We start from the raw sequence: 16,046 nt of genomic DNA, 5'->3' as shown, positions 1-16,046 counted from the left end.
GCCACTCGGGAGGCCCTATTGGCGTTTGTATTCTTATATAATAGAGTAGAGATGTCAAAGCAAAAAATATGCCCTAAGGTTCGCCAAAGTACGTGTCGTTTTGCAACACAGGTAGTTCAGCGGGAAATGCACTCGAACCCCCCGCAACCAGTGAGTATATAAAACATATTTAATTCAGGCTGCAAAGGCATTGGTTTCCTCCTTAACTAGCTTTAATGGAGTTCAGCCAGGTAAAAAACTGGGGAAATGTGCAAACTGTCTTTAATAAAACCCAGTAGCTTGTGCTACATTGTGTACAGTGTTTAGCCAATCAGGTTGCACCAGTCTGTTGTTTACCCATGTCTGAATGCTGTACACAACGTACAGGAGTAGCATTAACCACCCTAGCATCGTGGTGGGAAATGGTATTCTAATAAGACAGTACGTAGACCAAACAATTAGTCAATTTGTGTGAGGAGAAATAGAGGAAAATGTCCCGATGTGGCGATGGCTCACAGGCGCGTTGTCACCGTTCATTTATAAGCTCAGTGATCGTTACCTCCAGGAGAAAACTATTGCAGTTTTCCAGCTGATTGATCTGCTTTTTTTGCCTCTGGCGATGACAAGTGGTTGTTCTTGACTGGGGAAGCAGAGCCCACTGTATTCTTAGTTCCGACTCTACTCCACAGCCAGCCAGGAAGAGTTATGCAACTGCAGGATATACAATAGACTAGAGAGCTTAGTCTGCCAATGACCCTATGTTTCTTTTCGGGACTATATCTTGTTAATATATTTAGATGCATTTTTCATATGCATCTAATTTGTTTATGGCTTAATGCAGATGTATTTTTTTTATATATATACAGAAATCGTGTGTTCGGTCGGGGTTTTTATGTTTGTGATTTAAAATGCAAACCGATGCCAGAATATCAAACTGTTGAGTGCATTTGCAAGTCCCTAGTCTCATCACACAAACGCTCCCAGCACCTGTCACACACAGATGAGACCTGGGTTCAAATACTATTTCAAATATCTAATTTACTTTCAAATACATTCATAGAAGTAAGTGTTCATTCAGCTAGTTGAATATTTTAATTTATTTGGAAATATACTTGGAAAGTAAATGTAAATGTAAGTATTTTAAATACTCAAATACACTAACTCAAATGCACTCCCATACATTTAACCCAGGTATTTGAAAATAGTATTTGAAATACACTACTGTTCAAAAGATGGGGGTCACTTAGAAGTCCTTGTTTTCCATGAAAACATACATGAAATGAGTTGCAAAATGAAAAGGAAATATAGTCAAGACGTTGACAAGTTTATACAATGATTTTTAATTGAAATAATAATTGAGTTCTTCAAACTTTGCTTTTGTCAAAGAATCCTCCATTTGCAGCAATTACAGCCTTGCAGACCTTTGGCATTCGTTGAGGTAATCTGAAGAGATTTCACCCCATGCTTCCACAAGTTGGATTGGCTTGATGGGAACTTCTTACTTACCATAAAGTCAAGCTGCCCCACAACACCTCAACAGGGTTGAGATCCGGTGATTGTGCCTGCCACTCCATTATAGACAGAATACCAGCTGACTGCTTCTTCCCTAAATCGTTCTTGCATAGTTTGGAGCTGTGCTTTGTGTCATTGTCCTGTTGTAGGAGGAAATTGGCTCCGTCCACAGGGAATGGCATGGCTTTGCAAAGTGATAGCCTTCCTTCTTCAAGATCCATTTTACCCTGTACAAATCTCCCACCATCTTAATATTTTATTTTTATTGGTCAGTCTGAGATATGTTTTTTTTCTTTGCAACTCTGCCTAGAAGGCCAGCATCCCGGTGTCGCCTCTTCACTGTTGATGTTGAGACTGGTGTTTTGCGGGTACTATTTAATGAAGCTGCCAGTTGAGGACTTGTGAGGCGTCTGTTTCTCAAACTGGACAGTAATGTACTTGTCCTCTTGCTCAGTTGTGCACCGGGGCCTCCCACTCCTCTTTCTATTCTGGTTCGAGCCAGTTTGCGCTGTTCTGTGAAGGGAGTTGTACACAGCACTGTACGAGATCTTCAGTTTCTTGGCAGTTTCTCGCATGGAATAGCTTTAATTTCTCAGAACAAGAATAGACTGACGAGTTTCAAAATAAATGAATATTTTTCTGGCCATTTTGAGCCTGTAATCGAACCCACAAATGCTGATGCTCCAGATACTCAACTAGTCTAAAGAAGGCCAGTTTTATTGCTTCTTTAATCAGAACATCAGTTTTCAGCTGCGCTAACATAATTTCAAAAATGGTTTTCTAATGATCAATTAGCCTTTTTAAAATTATTAACTTGGATTAGCTAACATAACGTGCCATTGGAACACAGGAGTGTTGGCTGCTGATAATGGGCATCGATACTCCTATGTATATATTCCATATAAAATCAGCCGTTTCAAGCTACAATACTCATTCACAACATTAGCAATGTCTACACTCTTTTTCTGATCAATTTGATGTTATTTTAATGGACAGAAAATTAGCTTTTCCTTTAAAAACAAGGACATTTCAAAGTGACACACACATACACACTCTCGCACACACCTTAAGTTGCTAGTGTTGTGCTGGGGAACATACAACGTGGGTTGCAGGTGCCTTTTGATATCTGATAGCGTGGGCCTGGCCACGAGGCAAGGCGGGGTGCGTGGAATAAAGTTTTTGGATTGGATGACTTCCTTGTCTGTGTATGGCTGGTAGTAACCTGGGAGATTTAGCGGAAGGTGTCAGGGTGGTGTGGCCGTAACCCATAATCTCTTGCGGCCCCTGTTATTAAACACACTTTAGACCAAACACTCTCCCTGGCCCCTGTTATTAAACACACTTTAGACTAAACACTGTCCCTGGCCCCTGTTATTAAACACACTTTAGACCAAACACTCTCCCTGGCCCCTGTTATAAAACAGACTTTAGACTAAACACTGTCCCTGGCCCCTGTTATAAAACACACTTTAGACCAAACACTGTCCCTGACCCCTGTTATAAAACACACTTTAGACCACAGGCAGCCGGTGGGGATGACTGGTTCATTGTCATGACTGGAATGGAAAAAATGAAATGGTATCAAACACATTTTTTTCAATTCACTCCATTCCAGCCAATATTATGAACTGTCCTCCTCTCAGGAGGCTCCTGTGCTTTAGACCAAACATTGTCATTGGCCCCTGTGGTTATACACACCACTGCCTGTTGTTACTGTACAGTAGGGCCCCATGGGGATGAACTGAAAACACACCTGGACCTGTAGACTAAATTCAGCTGAGACTGTGGTCAAAACATGTCTGGGCCTCTATTCCAAACACACCTGGACCTGTAGAATAAATACAGCTGAGCCTGTGGTCAAAACATGTCTGGGCCTCTATTCCAAACACACCTGGACCTGTAGAATAAATACAGCTGAGACTGTGGTCAAAACATGTCTGGGTCTCTATTCCAAACACACCTGGACCTGTAGAATAAATACAGCTGAGACTGTGGTCAAAACATGTCTGGGTCTCTATTCCAAACACACCTGGACCTGTAGAATAAATACAGCTGAGACTGTGGTCATAAACATGTCTGGGCCTCTATTCCAAACACACCTGGACCTGTAGAATAAATACAGCTGAGACTGTGGTCAAAACATGTCTGGGTCTCTATTCCAAACACACCTGGACCTGTAGAATAAATACAGCTGAGACTGTGGTCAAAACATGTCTGGGTCTCTATTCCAAACACACCTGGACCTGTAGAATAAATACAGCTGAGACTGTGGTCAAAACATGTCTGGGTCTCTATTCCAAACACACCTGGACCTGTAGAATAAATACAGCTGAGACTGTGGTCAAAACATGGCTGGGCCTCTATTCCAAACACACCTGGACCTGTAGAATAAATACAGCTGAGACTGTGGTCAAAACATGTCTGGGTCTCTATTCCAAACACACCTGGACCTGTAGAATAAATACAACTGAGACTGTGGTCAAAACATGTCTGGGTCTCTATTCCAAACACACCTGGACCTGTAGAATAAATACAGCTGAGACTGTGGTCAAAACATGCCTGGGCCTCTATTCCAAACACACCTGGACCTGTAGAATAAATACAGCTGAGACTGTGGTCAACATGTCTGGGCCTCTATTCCAAACACACCTGGACTTGTAGAATAAATACAGCTGAGACTGTGGTCAACATGTCTAGGCCTCTGTTTCAAATCCATTGGTTCAAAGCAGTTCTCACTCTTATCTCCCCTGTGTGTGTTTCTCTCTGCAGGACCAATCAGATGGTGAAGATCCTGTACTCCTTCGGTGTGTTTGTCAGCTTTGCCATCCAGTTCTTCGTCCCGGCGGAGATCATGATTCCCCCGGTCCAAGCGAGGCTAAGGAAGAGCTGGAGGGCACCCTGTGAGATGATCCTCAGAGGCCTGCTCGTCTGCCTGACCTGTGAGTACCTTCTCTCTGTCTATAGTGTGTGTGTATATGTATGTGTGTGTATATATATATATATATATATATATATATATATATATATATATATATATATATATATATATATATATATATATATATATATATATATATATATATATATATATGCACACGTACACACAGTTGAAGTTGGAAGTTTACATACACTTAGGTTGGAGTCATTAAAACTCGCTTTTCAACCACTCCACAAATGACTTTTTAACAAACTATAGTTTTGGCCAGTTAGGACATCTACTTTGTGCATGACACAAGTAATTTTTCCAACAATTGTTTATAGACAGATTAATTCACTGTATCACAATTCCAGTGAGTCAGAAGTGTACATACACTAAGTTGACTGTGCCTTTAAACAGCTTGGAAAATGAAAGAAAATGATGTCATGGCTTTAGAAGCTTCTGATAGGCTAATTGACATAATTTGAGTCAATTGGAGGTGTACCAGTGGATGTATTTCAAGGCTTACCTTCAAACTCAGTGACTTTTTTGTTGTTGCTTGATATCATGGGAAAATCAAAAGAAATCAGCCAAGACCTCAGAAAAAATTGTAGACCTCCACAAGTCTGGTTCATCCTTGGGAGCAATTTCCAAACACCTGAATGTACCACGTTCATCTGTACAAACAATAGTACACAAGTCATACCGCTCAGGAAGGAGATGCGTTCTGTCTCCTAGAGATGGACGTACTTTGGTGCGAAAAGTGCAAATCAATCCCAGAACAACAGCAAAGGACCTTGTGAAGATGCTTTAGAAAACCTGTACAGAAGTATCTATAGCCACTGTAAAACAAGTCCTATATCGACATAACCAGAAAGGCTGCTCAGCGAGGAAGAAGCCACTGCTCCAAAACTGGCATAAAAAAGCCATATGGTTTGCAACTGCACATTGGGAGAAATGTGCTCTGGTCTGATGAAACAAAAATAGAACTGTTTGGCCATAATGACCATCGTTATGTTTGGAGGAAAAGGGGGAGGCTTGCAAGCCGAAGAACATCATCCCAACCATGAAGACGGGGGTGGCAGCATCATGTTGCGTTGTTGCTTTGCTGCAGGAGGGACTGGTGAACTTCACAAAATAGATGGCGTCATGAGGGAGGAAAATGATGTGGATATATTGAATCTCAAGACATCAGTCAGAAAGTTAAAGCTTTGTCGCAAATGGGTCTTCCAAATGGACAGTGACCCCAAGCATACTTCCGAAGTTGTGGCAAAATAGTTTAAGGACAACATAGTCAAGGTATTGGAGTGGCCATCACAAAGCCCTGACCTCAATCCTATAGAAATGACAAATTCAGCAGAACTAAAAAAGCGTGTGTGAGCAAGGAGGCCTACAAACCTGACTCAGTTACACCAGCTCTGTCAGGAGGTCTACAAACCTGACTCAGTTACACCAGCTCTGTCAGGAGGTCTACAAACCTGACTCAGTTACACCAGCTCTGTCAGGAGGCCCACAAACCTGACTCAGTTACACCAGCTCTGTCAGGAGGCCTACAAACCTGACTCAGTTACACCAGCTCTGTCAAGAGGCCTACACACCTGACTCAGTTACACCAGCTCTGTCAGGAGGTCTACAAACCTGACTCAGTTACACCAGCTCTGTCAGGAGGTCTACAAACCTGACTCAGTTACACCAGCTCTGTCAGGAGGCCTACAAACCTGACTCAGTTACACCAGCTCTGTCAGGAGGCCTACAAACCTGACTCAGTTACACCAGCTCTGTCAGGAGGAGTGGGCCAAAATTCACCCAACTTATTGTGGGAAGCTTGTGGAAGGCTACCCAAATGTTTGACCCAAGTTAAACAATTTAAATGCAATGATACCAAATACTAATTGAGTGTATGTAAACTTCTGACCCACTTTTGAATGTGATGAAATAAACTAAGGATGAAATAAATCATTCTCTCTACTATTATTCTGACATTTCACATTCTTAAAATAAAGTGGTGATCCTAACTGACCTAAGACAGGGAATCTTTACTAGGATTAAATGTCAGGAATTGTGAAAAACTGACTACATGTATTTGGTTAACGTGTATGTAAACTTCCGACTTCAACTGTGTGAGTGTGTGTGTGTGTGGTGAACTGAATTACTGACTGCTTGTTTATCTGACCTGTGAGTACTTACATTGTATCTACGGTGTACTGATGGTGTAGAACAGCTGTGAGTGAGTGGGATGATCCTAGCCTTTTATACAGTTGCTACAAACTATCCCAAGGAAGTGTATTTCTCTAGAGTTTGTGGGTAGCACAACTGCTTGTGTATCTATGTAGCTGGGTTGTGAGAAACATCTGAGAATCTTGTCTGTTTCCTCTGTCTGATTTACAATGTGAGAGTGGTCTCCGTTGATCGGACCTGGAATGAATCTCTTTGGCTGAAAATCATGAAAGACTTTTTACATATTTGTCCCTATGCAGACAGGCAGACAGGCAGCCCCCAGATGTTGAATGAATGAACTAGCAGAAGATTTACTGCGGAATGGCTGGTTGTCATGGTGCGTTCAATTATCTCACAGTGTCTGAGTTGCACTCTTTAAAGACTTTTATGGTGTGTGTGTGTGTCTATACGTACTGGGTGTTCTAGTGGGATACCCCAGGGAGAACCCAACCAAGGGAGGTACAGATGTCGCTCTTCCCCTCTTTATCTCAAAGTAAACACTGATACCGTTAGTTTCCCTCCTCCTCTTTATCTCAAAGTAAACTCTGATGCCGGTAGTTTCCCCCCTCCTCTTTATCTCAAAGTAAACTCTGATGCCGGTAGTTTCCACCCTCCTCTTTATCTCAAAGTAAACTCTGATGCCATTAGTTTCCTCCTCTCCTCTTTATCTCAAAGTAAACTCTGATGCCGGTAGTTTCCCTCCTCCTCTTTATCTCAAAGTAAACTCTGATGCCGGTAGTTTCCCTCCTCCTCTTTATCTCAAAGTAAACTCTGATGCCGGTAGTTTCCCTCCTCCTCTTTATCTCAAAGTAAACTCTGATGCCGGTAGTTTCCCCCCTCCTCTTTATCTCAAAGTAAACTCTGATGCCATTAGTTTCCCTCCTCCTCTTTATCTCAAAGTAAACTCTGATGCCGGTAGTTTCCCTCCTCCTCTTTATCTCAAAGTAAACTCTGATGCCGGTAGTTTCCCTCCTCCTCTTTATCTCAAAGTAAACTCTGATGCCGGTAGTTTCCCTCCTCCTCTTTATCTCAAAGTAAACTCTGATGCCGGTAGTTTCCTCCTCTCCTCTTTATCGCAAAGTAAACTCTGATGCCGTTAGTTTCCCTCCTCCTCTTTATCTCAAAGTAAACTCTGATGCCGTTAGTTTCCCTCCTCCTCTTTATCTCAAAGTAAACTCTGATACCGTTAGTTTCCCTCCTCCTCTTTATCTCAAAGTAAACTCTGATACCGTTAGTTTCCCTCCTCCTCTTTATCTCAAAGTAAACTCTGATGCCAGTAGTTTCCCTCCTCCTCTTTATCTCAAAGTAAACTCTGATACCGTTAGTTTCCCTCCTCCTCTTTATCTCAAAGTAAACTCTGATACCGTTAGTTTCCCTCCTCCTCTTTATCTCAAAGTAAACTCTGATGCCGGTAGTTTCCCCCCTCCTCTTTATCTCAAAGTAAACTCTGATGCCGTTAGTTTCCCTCCTCCTCTTTATCTCAAAGTAAACTCTGATGCCGGTAGTTTCCCTCCTCCTCTTTATCTCAAAGTAAACTCTGATGCCGTTAGTTTCCCTCTCCTATTTATCTCAAAGTAAACTCTGATGCCGGTAGTTTCCCTCCTCCTCTTTATCTCAAAGTAAACTCTGATGCCGGTAGTTTCCCTCCTCCTCTTTATCTCAAAGTAAACTCTGATGCCGGTAGTTTCCCTCCTCCTATTTATCTCAAAGTAAACTCTGATGCCGGTAGTTTCCCTCCTCCTCTTTATCTCAAAGTAAACTCTGATGCCGGTAGTTTCCCTCCTCCTATTTATCTCAAAGTAAACTCTGATGCCGGTAGTTTCCCTCCTCCTCTTTATCTCAAAGTAAACTCTGATGCCGGTAGTTTCCCTCCTCCTATTTATCTCAAAGTAAACTCTGATGCCGGTAGTTTCCCTCCTCCTCTTTATCTCAAAGTAAACTCTGATGCCGGTAGTTTCCCTCCTCCTCTTTATCTCAAAGTAAACTCTGATGCCAGTAGTTTCCCTCCTCCTCTTTATCTCAAAGTAAACTCTGATGCCGGTAGTTTCCCTCCTCCTCTTTATCTCAAAGTAAACTCTGATGCCGGTAGTTTCCCTCCTCCTCTTTATCTCAAAGTAAACTCTGATGCCGGTAGTTTCCCTCCTCCTCTTTATCTCAAAGTAAACTCTGATGCCGGTAGTTTCCCTCCTCCTCTTTATCTCAAAGTAAACTCTGATGCCGGTAGTTTCCCTCCTCCTCTTTATCTCAAAGTAAACTCTGATGCCGGTAGTTTCCCTCCTCCTCTTTATCTCAAAGTAAACTCTGATGCCAGTAGTTTCCCTCCTCCTCTTTATCTCAAAGTAAACTCTTGATGCCAGTAGTTTCCCTCCTCCTCCTCTTTATCTCAAAGTAAACTCTGATGCCGGTAGTTTCCCTCCTCCTCTTTATCTCAAAGTAAACTCTGATGCCGTTAGTTTCCCTCCTCCTCTTTATCTCAAAGTAAACTCTGATGCCGTTAGTTTCCCTCCTCCTCTTTATCTCAAAGTAAACTCTGATGCCGGTAGTTTCCCTCCTCCTCTTTATCTCAAAGTAAACTCTGATGCCGGTAGTTTCCCCCCTCCTCTTTATCTCAAAGTAAACTCTGATGCCGTTAGTTTCCCTCCTCCTCTTTATCTCAAAGTAAACTCTGATGCCGGTAGTTTCCCTCCTCCTCTTTATCTCAAAGTAAACTCTGATGCCGGTAGTTTCCCTCCTCCTCTTTATCTCAAAGTAAACTCTGATGCCATTAGTTTCCTCCTCTCCTCTTCATCTCAAAGTAAACTCTGATGCTGGTAGTTTTCCCCCTCCTCTTCATCTCAAAGTTAACTTGGATGCCGTTAGTTTGCTTCCTCCTCTCTTGTCTGAAATTATTAATTGGAAAAAGTTAAGTTAAAAGCTGGCTAATGGATGGAAGATTAATGAATAGCATGACTGCATAAAATAGTAAACTGCTGAGGAAGAGGAGAGCATTAGAAACAGATCCTCAGGATATGTCTGTCTGTCTGTCTGTCAGTCAACAGACACTACATACCAACTAATGTGGCCAGTCGGGCCTGCGCCTGCTAGGATAGGATGCTACACTGTCAATGTGGGGGAGGCCTGTTTGCCCAGTTCTATTTTAACCAACTCCATACTCTGCCTTGTAGTCACCAAGAGCCTGTCCATGGTGCTGAACTGTCTGGGTGAATAGTTTGAGCCCTGTCCATGGTGCTGAACTGGCAGGGGGAACAGTTTGAGCCGTGTCCCTTGTTCTGAATTGGCTGGGTGAATAGTTTGAGCCCTGTCCATGGTCCTGAAATGGCTGGGTGACGAGGCCTGACTGAGCAGACGATGCTGCCCATGGTAGACCTACCATAACCTTGACCAGAGGGAGGTTGGAAGTGAAATTTAGTGACAACTTAATGCAATGAACACAAGCATCAACTATGAAGCTGAACATGTATTAGCTTGCGTTGAAAGTGTTGAGTTTATAAATATACCCTAAAAAACTCATTGATGAATTTATGTTGACGGAGCGGAAATCCTGAGCTCATGTAGTATCTCTATTGTTTTGTCTTAATGCCCATCTTTGGATAAATTGAATCAGCCGCTGAAACGTGGAGCCACCCAGAAGTCATATATACAGTTGAAGTCGGAAGGTTACATACACAAACTATAGTTTTGGCAAGTCGGTTAGGACATCTACTTTGTGCATGACACAAGTCATTTTTCCAACAGTTGTTTACAGAGAGATTATTTCACTTATAATTCACTGTATCACAATTCCAGTGGGTCACAAGTTTACATACACTAAGTTGACTGTGCCTTTAAAGAGCTTGGAAAATTCCAGAAAATTATGTCATATCTTTAGAAGCTTCTGATAGGCTAAGTGACATAATTTGAGTCAATTGGAGGTGTACCTGTGGATGTATTTCAAGGCCTACCTTAAACTCAGTGCATTTTTGCTTGACATCATGGGAAAATCAAAAGAAATCAGCCAAGACCGCAGAAAAATAATTGTAGACCTCCACAAGTCTTGTTAATTCTTGGGAGCAATTTCCAAACGCCTGAATGTACCACGTTCATCTGTACAAACAATAGTACACCAAGTATAAACACCATGGGACCACGCAGCCGTCATACCGCTCAGGACGGAGACGCGTTCTGTCTACTAGAGATGAAAAAGTGCAAATGAACAACAGCAAAGGACCTTGTGAAGATGCTAGAGGAAACATGTACAAAAGTATCTATATTCACAGTAAAAGGAAGAAGCCACTGCTCCAAAACCGCCATAAAAATCCAGACTACGGTTCGCAACTGCACATGGGGACAAAGATCGTACTTTTTGGAGAAATGTCCTCTGGTCTGATGAAACAGAAAGAGAACTGTTTGGCCATAATGACCATCGTTATGTTTGGAGGAAAAGGGGGATGCTTGCAAGCCGAAGATCACCATTCCAAACACAGGGGTGGCAGAATCATGTTGTGGGGGTGCTTTGCTGCAGGAGGGACTGGTGCACTTCACAAAATAAATGGCTTCATGAGGAAGGAAAATTATGTTTATATATTGAAGCAATATCTCAAGACTTCAGTCAGGAATTTAAAGCTTGGTCAAAAATGGGTTTTCCAAATGGACAGTGACCCCAAGCATACTTCCAAAGTTGTGGCAAAATGGCTTAAGGACAACAAAGTCAAGGTAATGGAGTGGCCATCACAAGGCCCTGACCTCAATCCTATATCAAATTTGTTGGCAGAACTGAAAAAGCGTGCGCGAGCAAAGAGGCCTACAAACCTGACTCAGTTACACCAGCTCTTGTCAGGAGGAATGGGCCAAAATTCACCCAAGTTAAACTATTTAAAGGCAATGCTACCAAATAGTAATTGAGTGTATGTAATTTTCTGACCAACAAGGAATGTGAAGAGATAAAAATAAATAAAAGCTGAAATAAATTATTCTCTCTACTATTATTCTGACATTTCACATTCTTTAAATGAAGTGGTGATCCTAACTGACCTAAAACAGGGAATTTTTATTAGGATTATATGTCAGGAATTATGAAACTGAGTTTAAATGTATTTGGTTAAGGTGTATGTACACTTCCGACTTCAACTGTATATATCACTTCTGGGTGGCTCCATGGTTCAGTGGCTGATTTAAATTCTTTCAAGGATGGGTTTTAAAACAAACCATAGAGATACTATGTGACCTATCTATGTCTATATAATTAAAAAAAATCTGTATCTATCTATATAATAAATACATATATATATATATATCAGTTTACCACCGTCGCTCGTGCATACCCTTATTTATGATATTCATGAGGTTGGGCATGAAGACAGAACGTCTGTTCATCCCCCAATCCATCTATTCCTTAATTTGTTTATCCCCCAATCCATCTATTCATTAATTTGTTCATTCCCCCAATCCATCTATTCATTCATTTGTCCATCCCCCAATCCATCTATTCCTTCATTTGTTTACCCCCCAATCCATCTATTCCTTCATCTCTTCATCCCCCAATCCATCTATTCCATCACCTGTTCATCCCAATCCATCTATTCTTTCATCTCTTCATCCCTCAATCCATCTATTCCTTCATTTGTTCATCCCTGTAACGGTTTTCTTCTGTGGACGAAGGATCGGACCAAAGCGCAGCGTGGTTAGTGTTCAACATGTTTAATAAAGACAATAAACGTGAACACTACAAAATACCAAAACAACAAATGTGAAAAACCGAAACAGTCCTATCTGGTGCATAGACACAAAAACAGAAGACCGGAAACAACCACCCACAAAACCCAACACAAAACAGGCTACCTAAATATAGTTCCCAATCAGAGACAATGACTAGCACCTGCCTCTGATTGCGAACCATATCAGGCCAAATATAGAAATGGGAAAACCAGACACACAACATAGAATGCCCACTCAGCTCACATCCTGACCAACACTAAAACAAAGAAAACTCAAAAGAACTATGGTCAGAATGTGACCATCCCCCAATCCATCTATTCATTCATGTATGAATCTTTCTATCTGTTCTGTCCTTTCACCTATCCAATCCTCAGCTAGCAATACATCTTTGACAGAATACTGAATTCATCTCTAAGGCTAAAACAGCATCTTAAAATGACATTAAGTTTTAAGGACGGGAAGTGTTTTCTTTCTTTCCTTCCTGAATTAACTATTAAGGTAGTTTGATGATTAATGCATTTCACAGATAACTATAGACTTTTCTCAGTTTGTCTCTGTAGGACCATATATCCAGGTGCAGCTTCAGGTATTCTACTGTATTACTGTTGTAGAAAACCCTTACATTGACCTGTATTACTGTTGTAGAAAACCCTTACATTGACCTGTATTACTGTTGTAGAAAACCCTTACATTGACCAGTATTACTGTTGTAGAAAACCCTTACATTGACCTGTATTACTGTTGTAGAAAACCCTTACATTGACCTGTATTACTGTTGTAGAAAACCCTTACATTGACCTGTATTACTGTTGTAGAAAACCCTTACATTGACCTGTATTACTGTTGTAGAAAACCCTTACATTGACCAGTATTACTGTTGTAGAAAACCCTTACATTGACCTGTATTACTGTTGTAGAAAACCCTTACATTGACCTGTATTACTGTTGTAGAAAACCCTTACATTGACCTGTATTACTGTTGTAGAAAACCCTTACATTGACCAGTATTACTGTTGTAGAAAACCCTTACATTGACCAGTATTACTGTTGTAGAAAACCCTTACATTGACCTGTATTACTGTTGTAGAAAACCCTTACATTGACCTGTATTACTGTTGTAGAAAACCCTTACATTGACCAGTATTACTGTTGTAGAAAACCCTTACATTGACCAGTATTACTGTTGTAGAAAACCCTTACATTGACCTGTATTACTGTTGTAGAAAACCCTTACATTGACCTGTATTACTGTTGTAGAAAACCCTTACATTGACCAGTATTACTGTTGTAGAAAACCCTTACATTGACCAGTATTACTGTTGTAGAAAACCCTTACATTGACCTGTATTACTGTTGTAGAAAACCCTTACATTGACCAGTATTACTGTTGTAGAAAACCCTTACATTGACCTGTATTACTGTTGTAGAAAACCCTTACATTGACCAGTATTACTGTCTGTCTTTGTGTTTGCATCCTAATTGGTTACATAGTAAATATGACTTTACTCTCTCATGGTTTTAGTTGAAAAAAAAAACAAAAAAAATGTATCTTTGCTATTTGATGATGCTGGTCGAACTGGTTGGGGCCCAGATATGCTTAGCAGCCTGTACTGGGTAGAAATATGTTAAGATACCACCTTCGCTAGTTGTTCAGTTCTTGGTAGATAGACTTAAGCCGAAAGTGAACATCAAGGTGTCTGCATATATTGTATATATGTAGGGTATATTCAGTGATGTTCTCCTCTTGGTGATGTTAGAGTAGTGTATATACAGTGATGTTCTCCTCTTGGTGATGTTAGAGTAGTGTATATACAGTGATGTTCTCCTCTTGGTGATGTTAGAGTAGTGTATATACAGTGATGTTCTCCTCTTGGTGATGTTAGAGGAGTGTATATACAGTGACGTTCTCCTCTTGGTGATGTTAGAGTAGTGTATATACAGTGATGTTCTCCTCTTGGTGATGTTAGAGTAGTGTATATACAGTGATGTTCTCCTCTTGGTGATGTTAGAGTAGTGCATATTCAGTGATGTTCTCCTCTTGGTGATGTTAGAGTAGTGTATATACAGTGATGTTCTCTTCTTGGTGATGTTAGAGTAGTGTATATTCAGTGATGTTCTCCTCTTGGTGATGTTAGAGTAGTGTATATACAGTGATGTTCTCCTCTTGGTGATGTTAGAGTAGTGCATATACAGTGATGTTCTCCTCTTGGTGATGTTAGTAGGGTATATTCAGTGATGTTCTCCTCTTGGTGATGTTAGAGTAGTGCATATACAGTGATGTTCTCCTCTTGGTGATGTTAGAGTAGTGTATATACAGTGATGTTCTCCTCTTGGTGATGTTAGTAGGGTATATACAGTGATGTTCTCCTCTTGGTGATGTTAGTAGGGTATATTCAGTGATGTTCTCCTCTTGGTGATGTTAGAGTAGTGCATATACAGTGATGTTCTCCTCTTGGTGATGTTAGAGTAGTGTATATACAGTGATGTTCTCCTCTTGGTGATGTTAGTAGGGTATATACAGTGATGTTCTCCTCTTGGTGATGTTAGAGTAGTGTATATACAGTGCCTTGCGAAAGTATTCGGCCCCCTTGAACTTTGCGACCTTTTGCCACATTTCAGGCTTCAAACATAAAGATATAAAACTGTATTTTTTGTGAAGAATCAATAACAAGTGGGACACAATCATGAAGTGGAACGACATTTATTGGATATTTCAAACTTTAACAAATCAAAAACTGAAAAATTGGGCGTGCAAAATTATTCAGCCCCTTTACCTTCAGTGCAGCAAACTCTCTCCAGAAGTTCAGTGAGGATCTCTGAATGATCCAATGTTGACCTAAATGACTAATGATGATAACTACAATCCACCTGTGTGTAATCAAGTCTCCGTATAAATGCACCTGCACTGTGATAGTCTCAGAGGTCCTTTAAAAGCGCAGAGAGCATCATGAAGAACAAGGAACACACCAGGCAGGTCCGAGATACTGTTGTGAAGAAGTTTAAAGCCGGATTTGGATACAAAAGATTTCCCAAGCTTTAAACATCCCAAGGAGCACTGTGCAAGCGATAATATTGAAATGGAAGGAGTATCAGACCACTGCAAATCTACCAAGACCTGGCCGTCCCTCTAAACTTTCAGCTCATACAAGGAGAAGACTGATCAGAGATGCAGCCAAGAGGCCCATGATCACTCTGGATGAACTGCCGAGATCTACAGCTTGAGGTGGGAGACTCTGTCCATAGGACAACAATCAGTCGTATATTGCACAGATCTGGCCTTTATGGAAGAGTGGCAAGAAGAAAGCCATTTCTTAAAGATATCCATAAAAGGTGTTGTTTAAAGTTTGCCACAAGCCACCTGGGAGACACACCAAACATGTGGAAGAAGTTGCTCTGGTCAGATGAAACCAAAATTGAACTTTTTGGCAACAATCCAAAACGTTATGTTTGGCGTAAAAGCAACACAGCTCATCACCCTGAATACACCATCCCCACTGTCAAACAAGGTGGTGGCAGCATCATGGTTTGGGCCTGCTTTTCTTCAGCAGGGACAGTGAAGATGGTTAAAATTGATGGGAAGATGGATGGAGCCAAATACAGGACCATTCTGGAAGAAAACCTGATGGAGTCTGCAAAAGACCTGGGACGGAGATTTGTCTTCCAACAAGACAATGATCCAAAACATAAAGCAAAATCTACAATGGAATGGTTCAAAAATAAACATATC

The 16,046-nt window shown here is 41.1% G+C and overlaps 1 protein-coding gene across 8 annotated transcripts in view; it reads left to right on the top strand.

Annotated features, from left to right (window-relative positions):
* Nucleotides 1-16,046, top strand: part of slc36a4 (solute carrier family 36 member 4) — a 354,139-nt gene that overhangs the window by 131,020 nt on the left and 207,073 nt on the right. For all 8 annotated transcript variants that reach the window (XM_052467980.1, XM_052467979.1, XM_052467978.1 and 5 more), the window contains exon 11: nt 4,261-4,430. In XM_052467980.1, coding sequence (XP_052323940.1) covers nt 4,261-4,430 — 170 coding nt within the window. The remainder of the gene's footprint in view (nt 1-4,260; nt 4,431-16,046) is intronic.

The sequence above is a fragment of the Oncorhynchus keta genome, chromosome 18 (assembly GCF_023373465.1).
Source record: "Oncorhynchus keta strain PuntledgeMale-10-30-2019 chromosome 18, Oket_V2, whole genome shotgun sequence".
Lineage (NCBI taxonomy): Eukaryota > Metazoa > Chordata > Actinopteri > Salmoniformes > Salmonidae > Oncorhynchus > Oncorhynchus keta.
The sequence above is the reverse complement of the archived record's forward strand: the minus strand, read 5'-3'. Positions and strand labels throughout refer to the sequence as shown.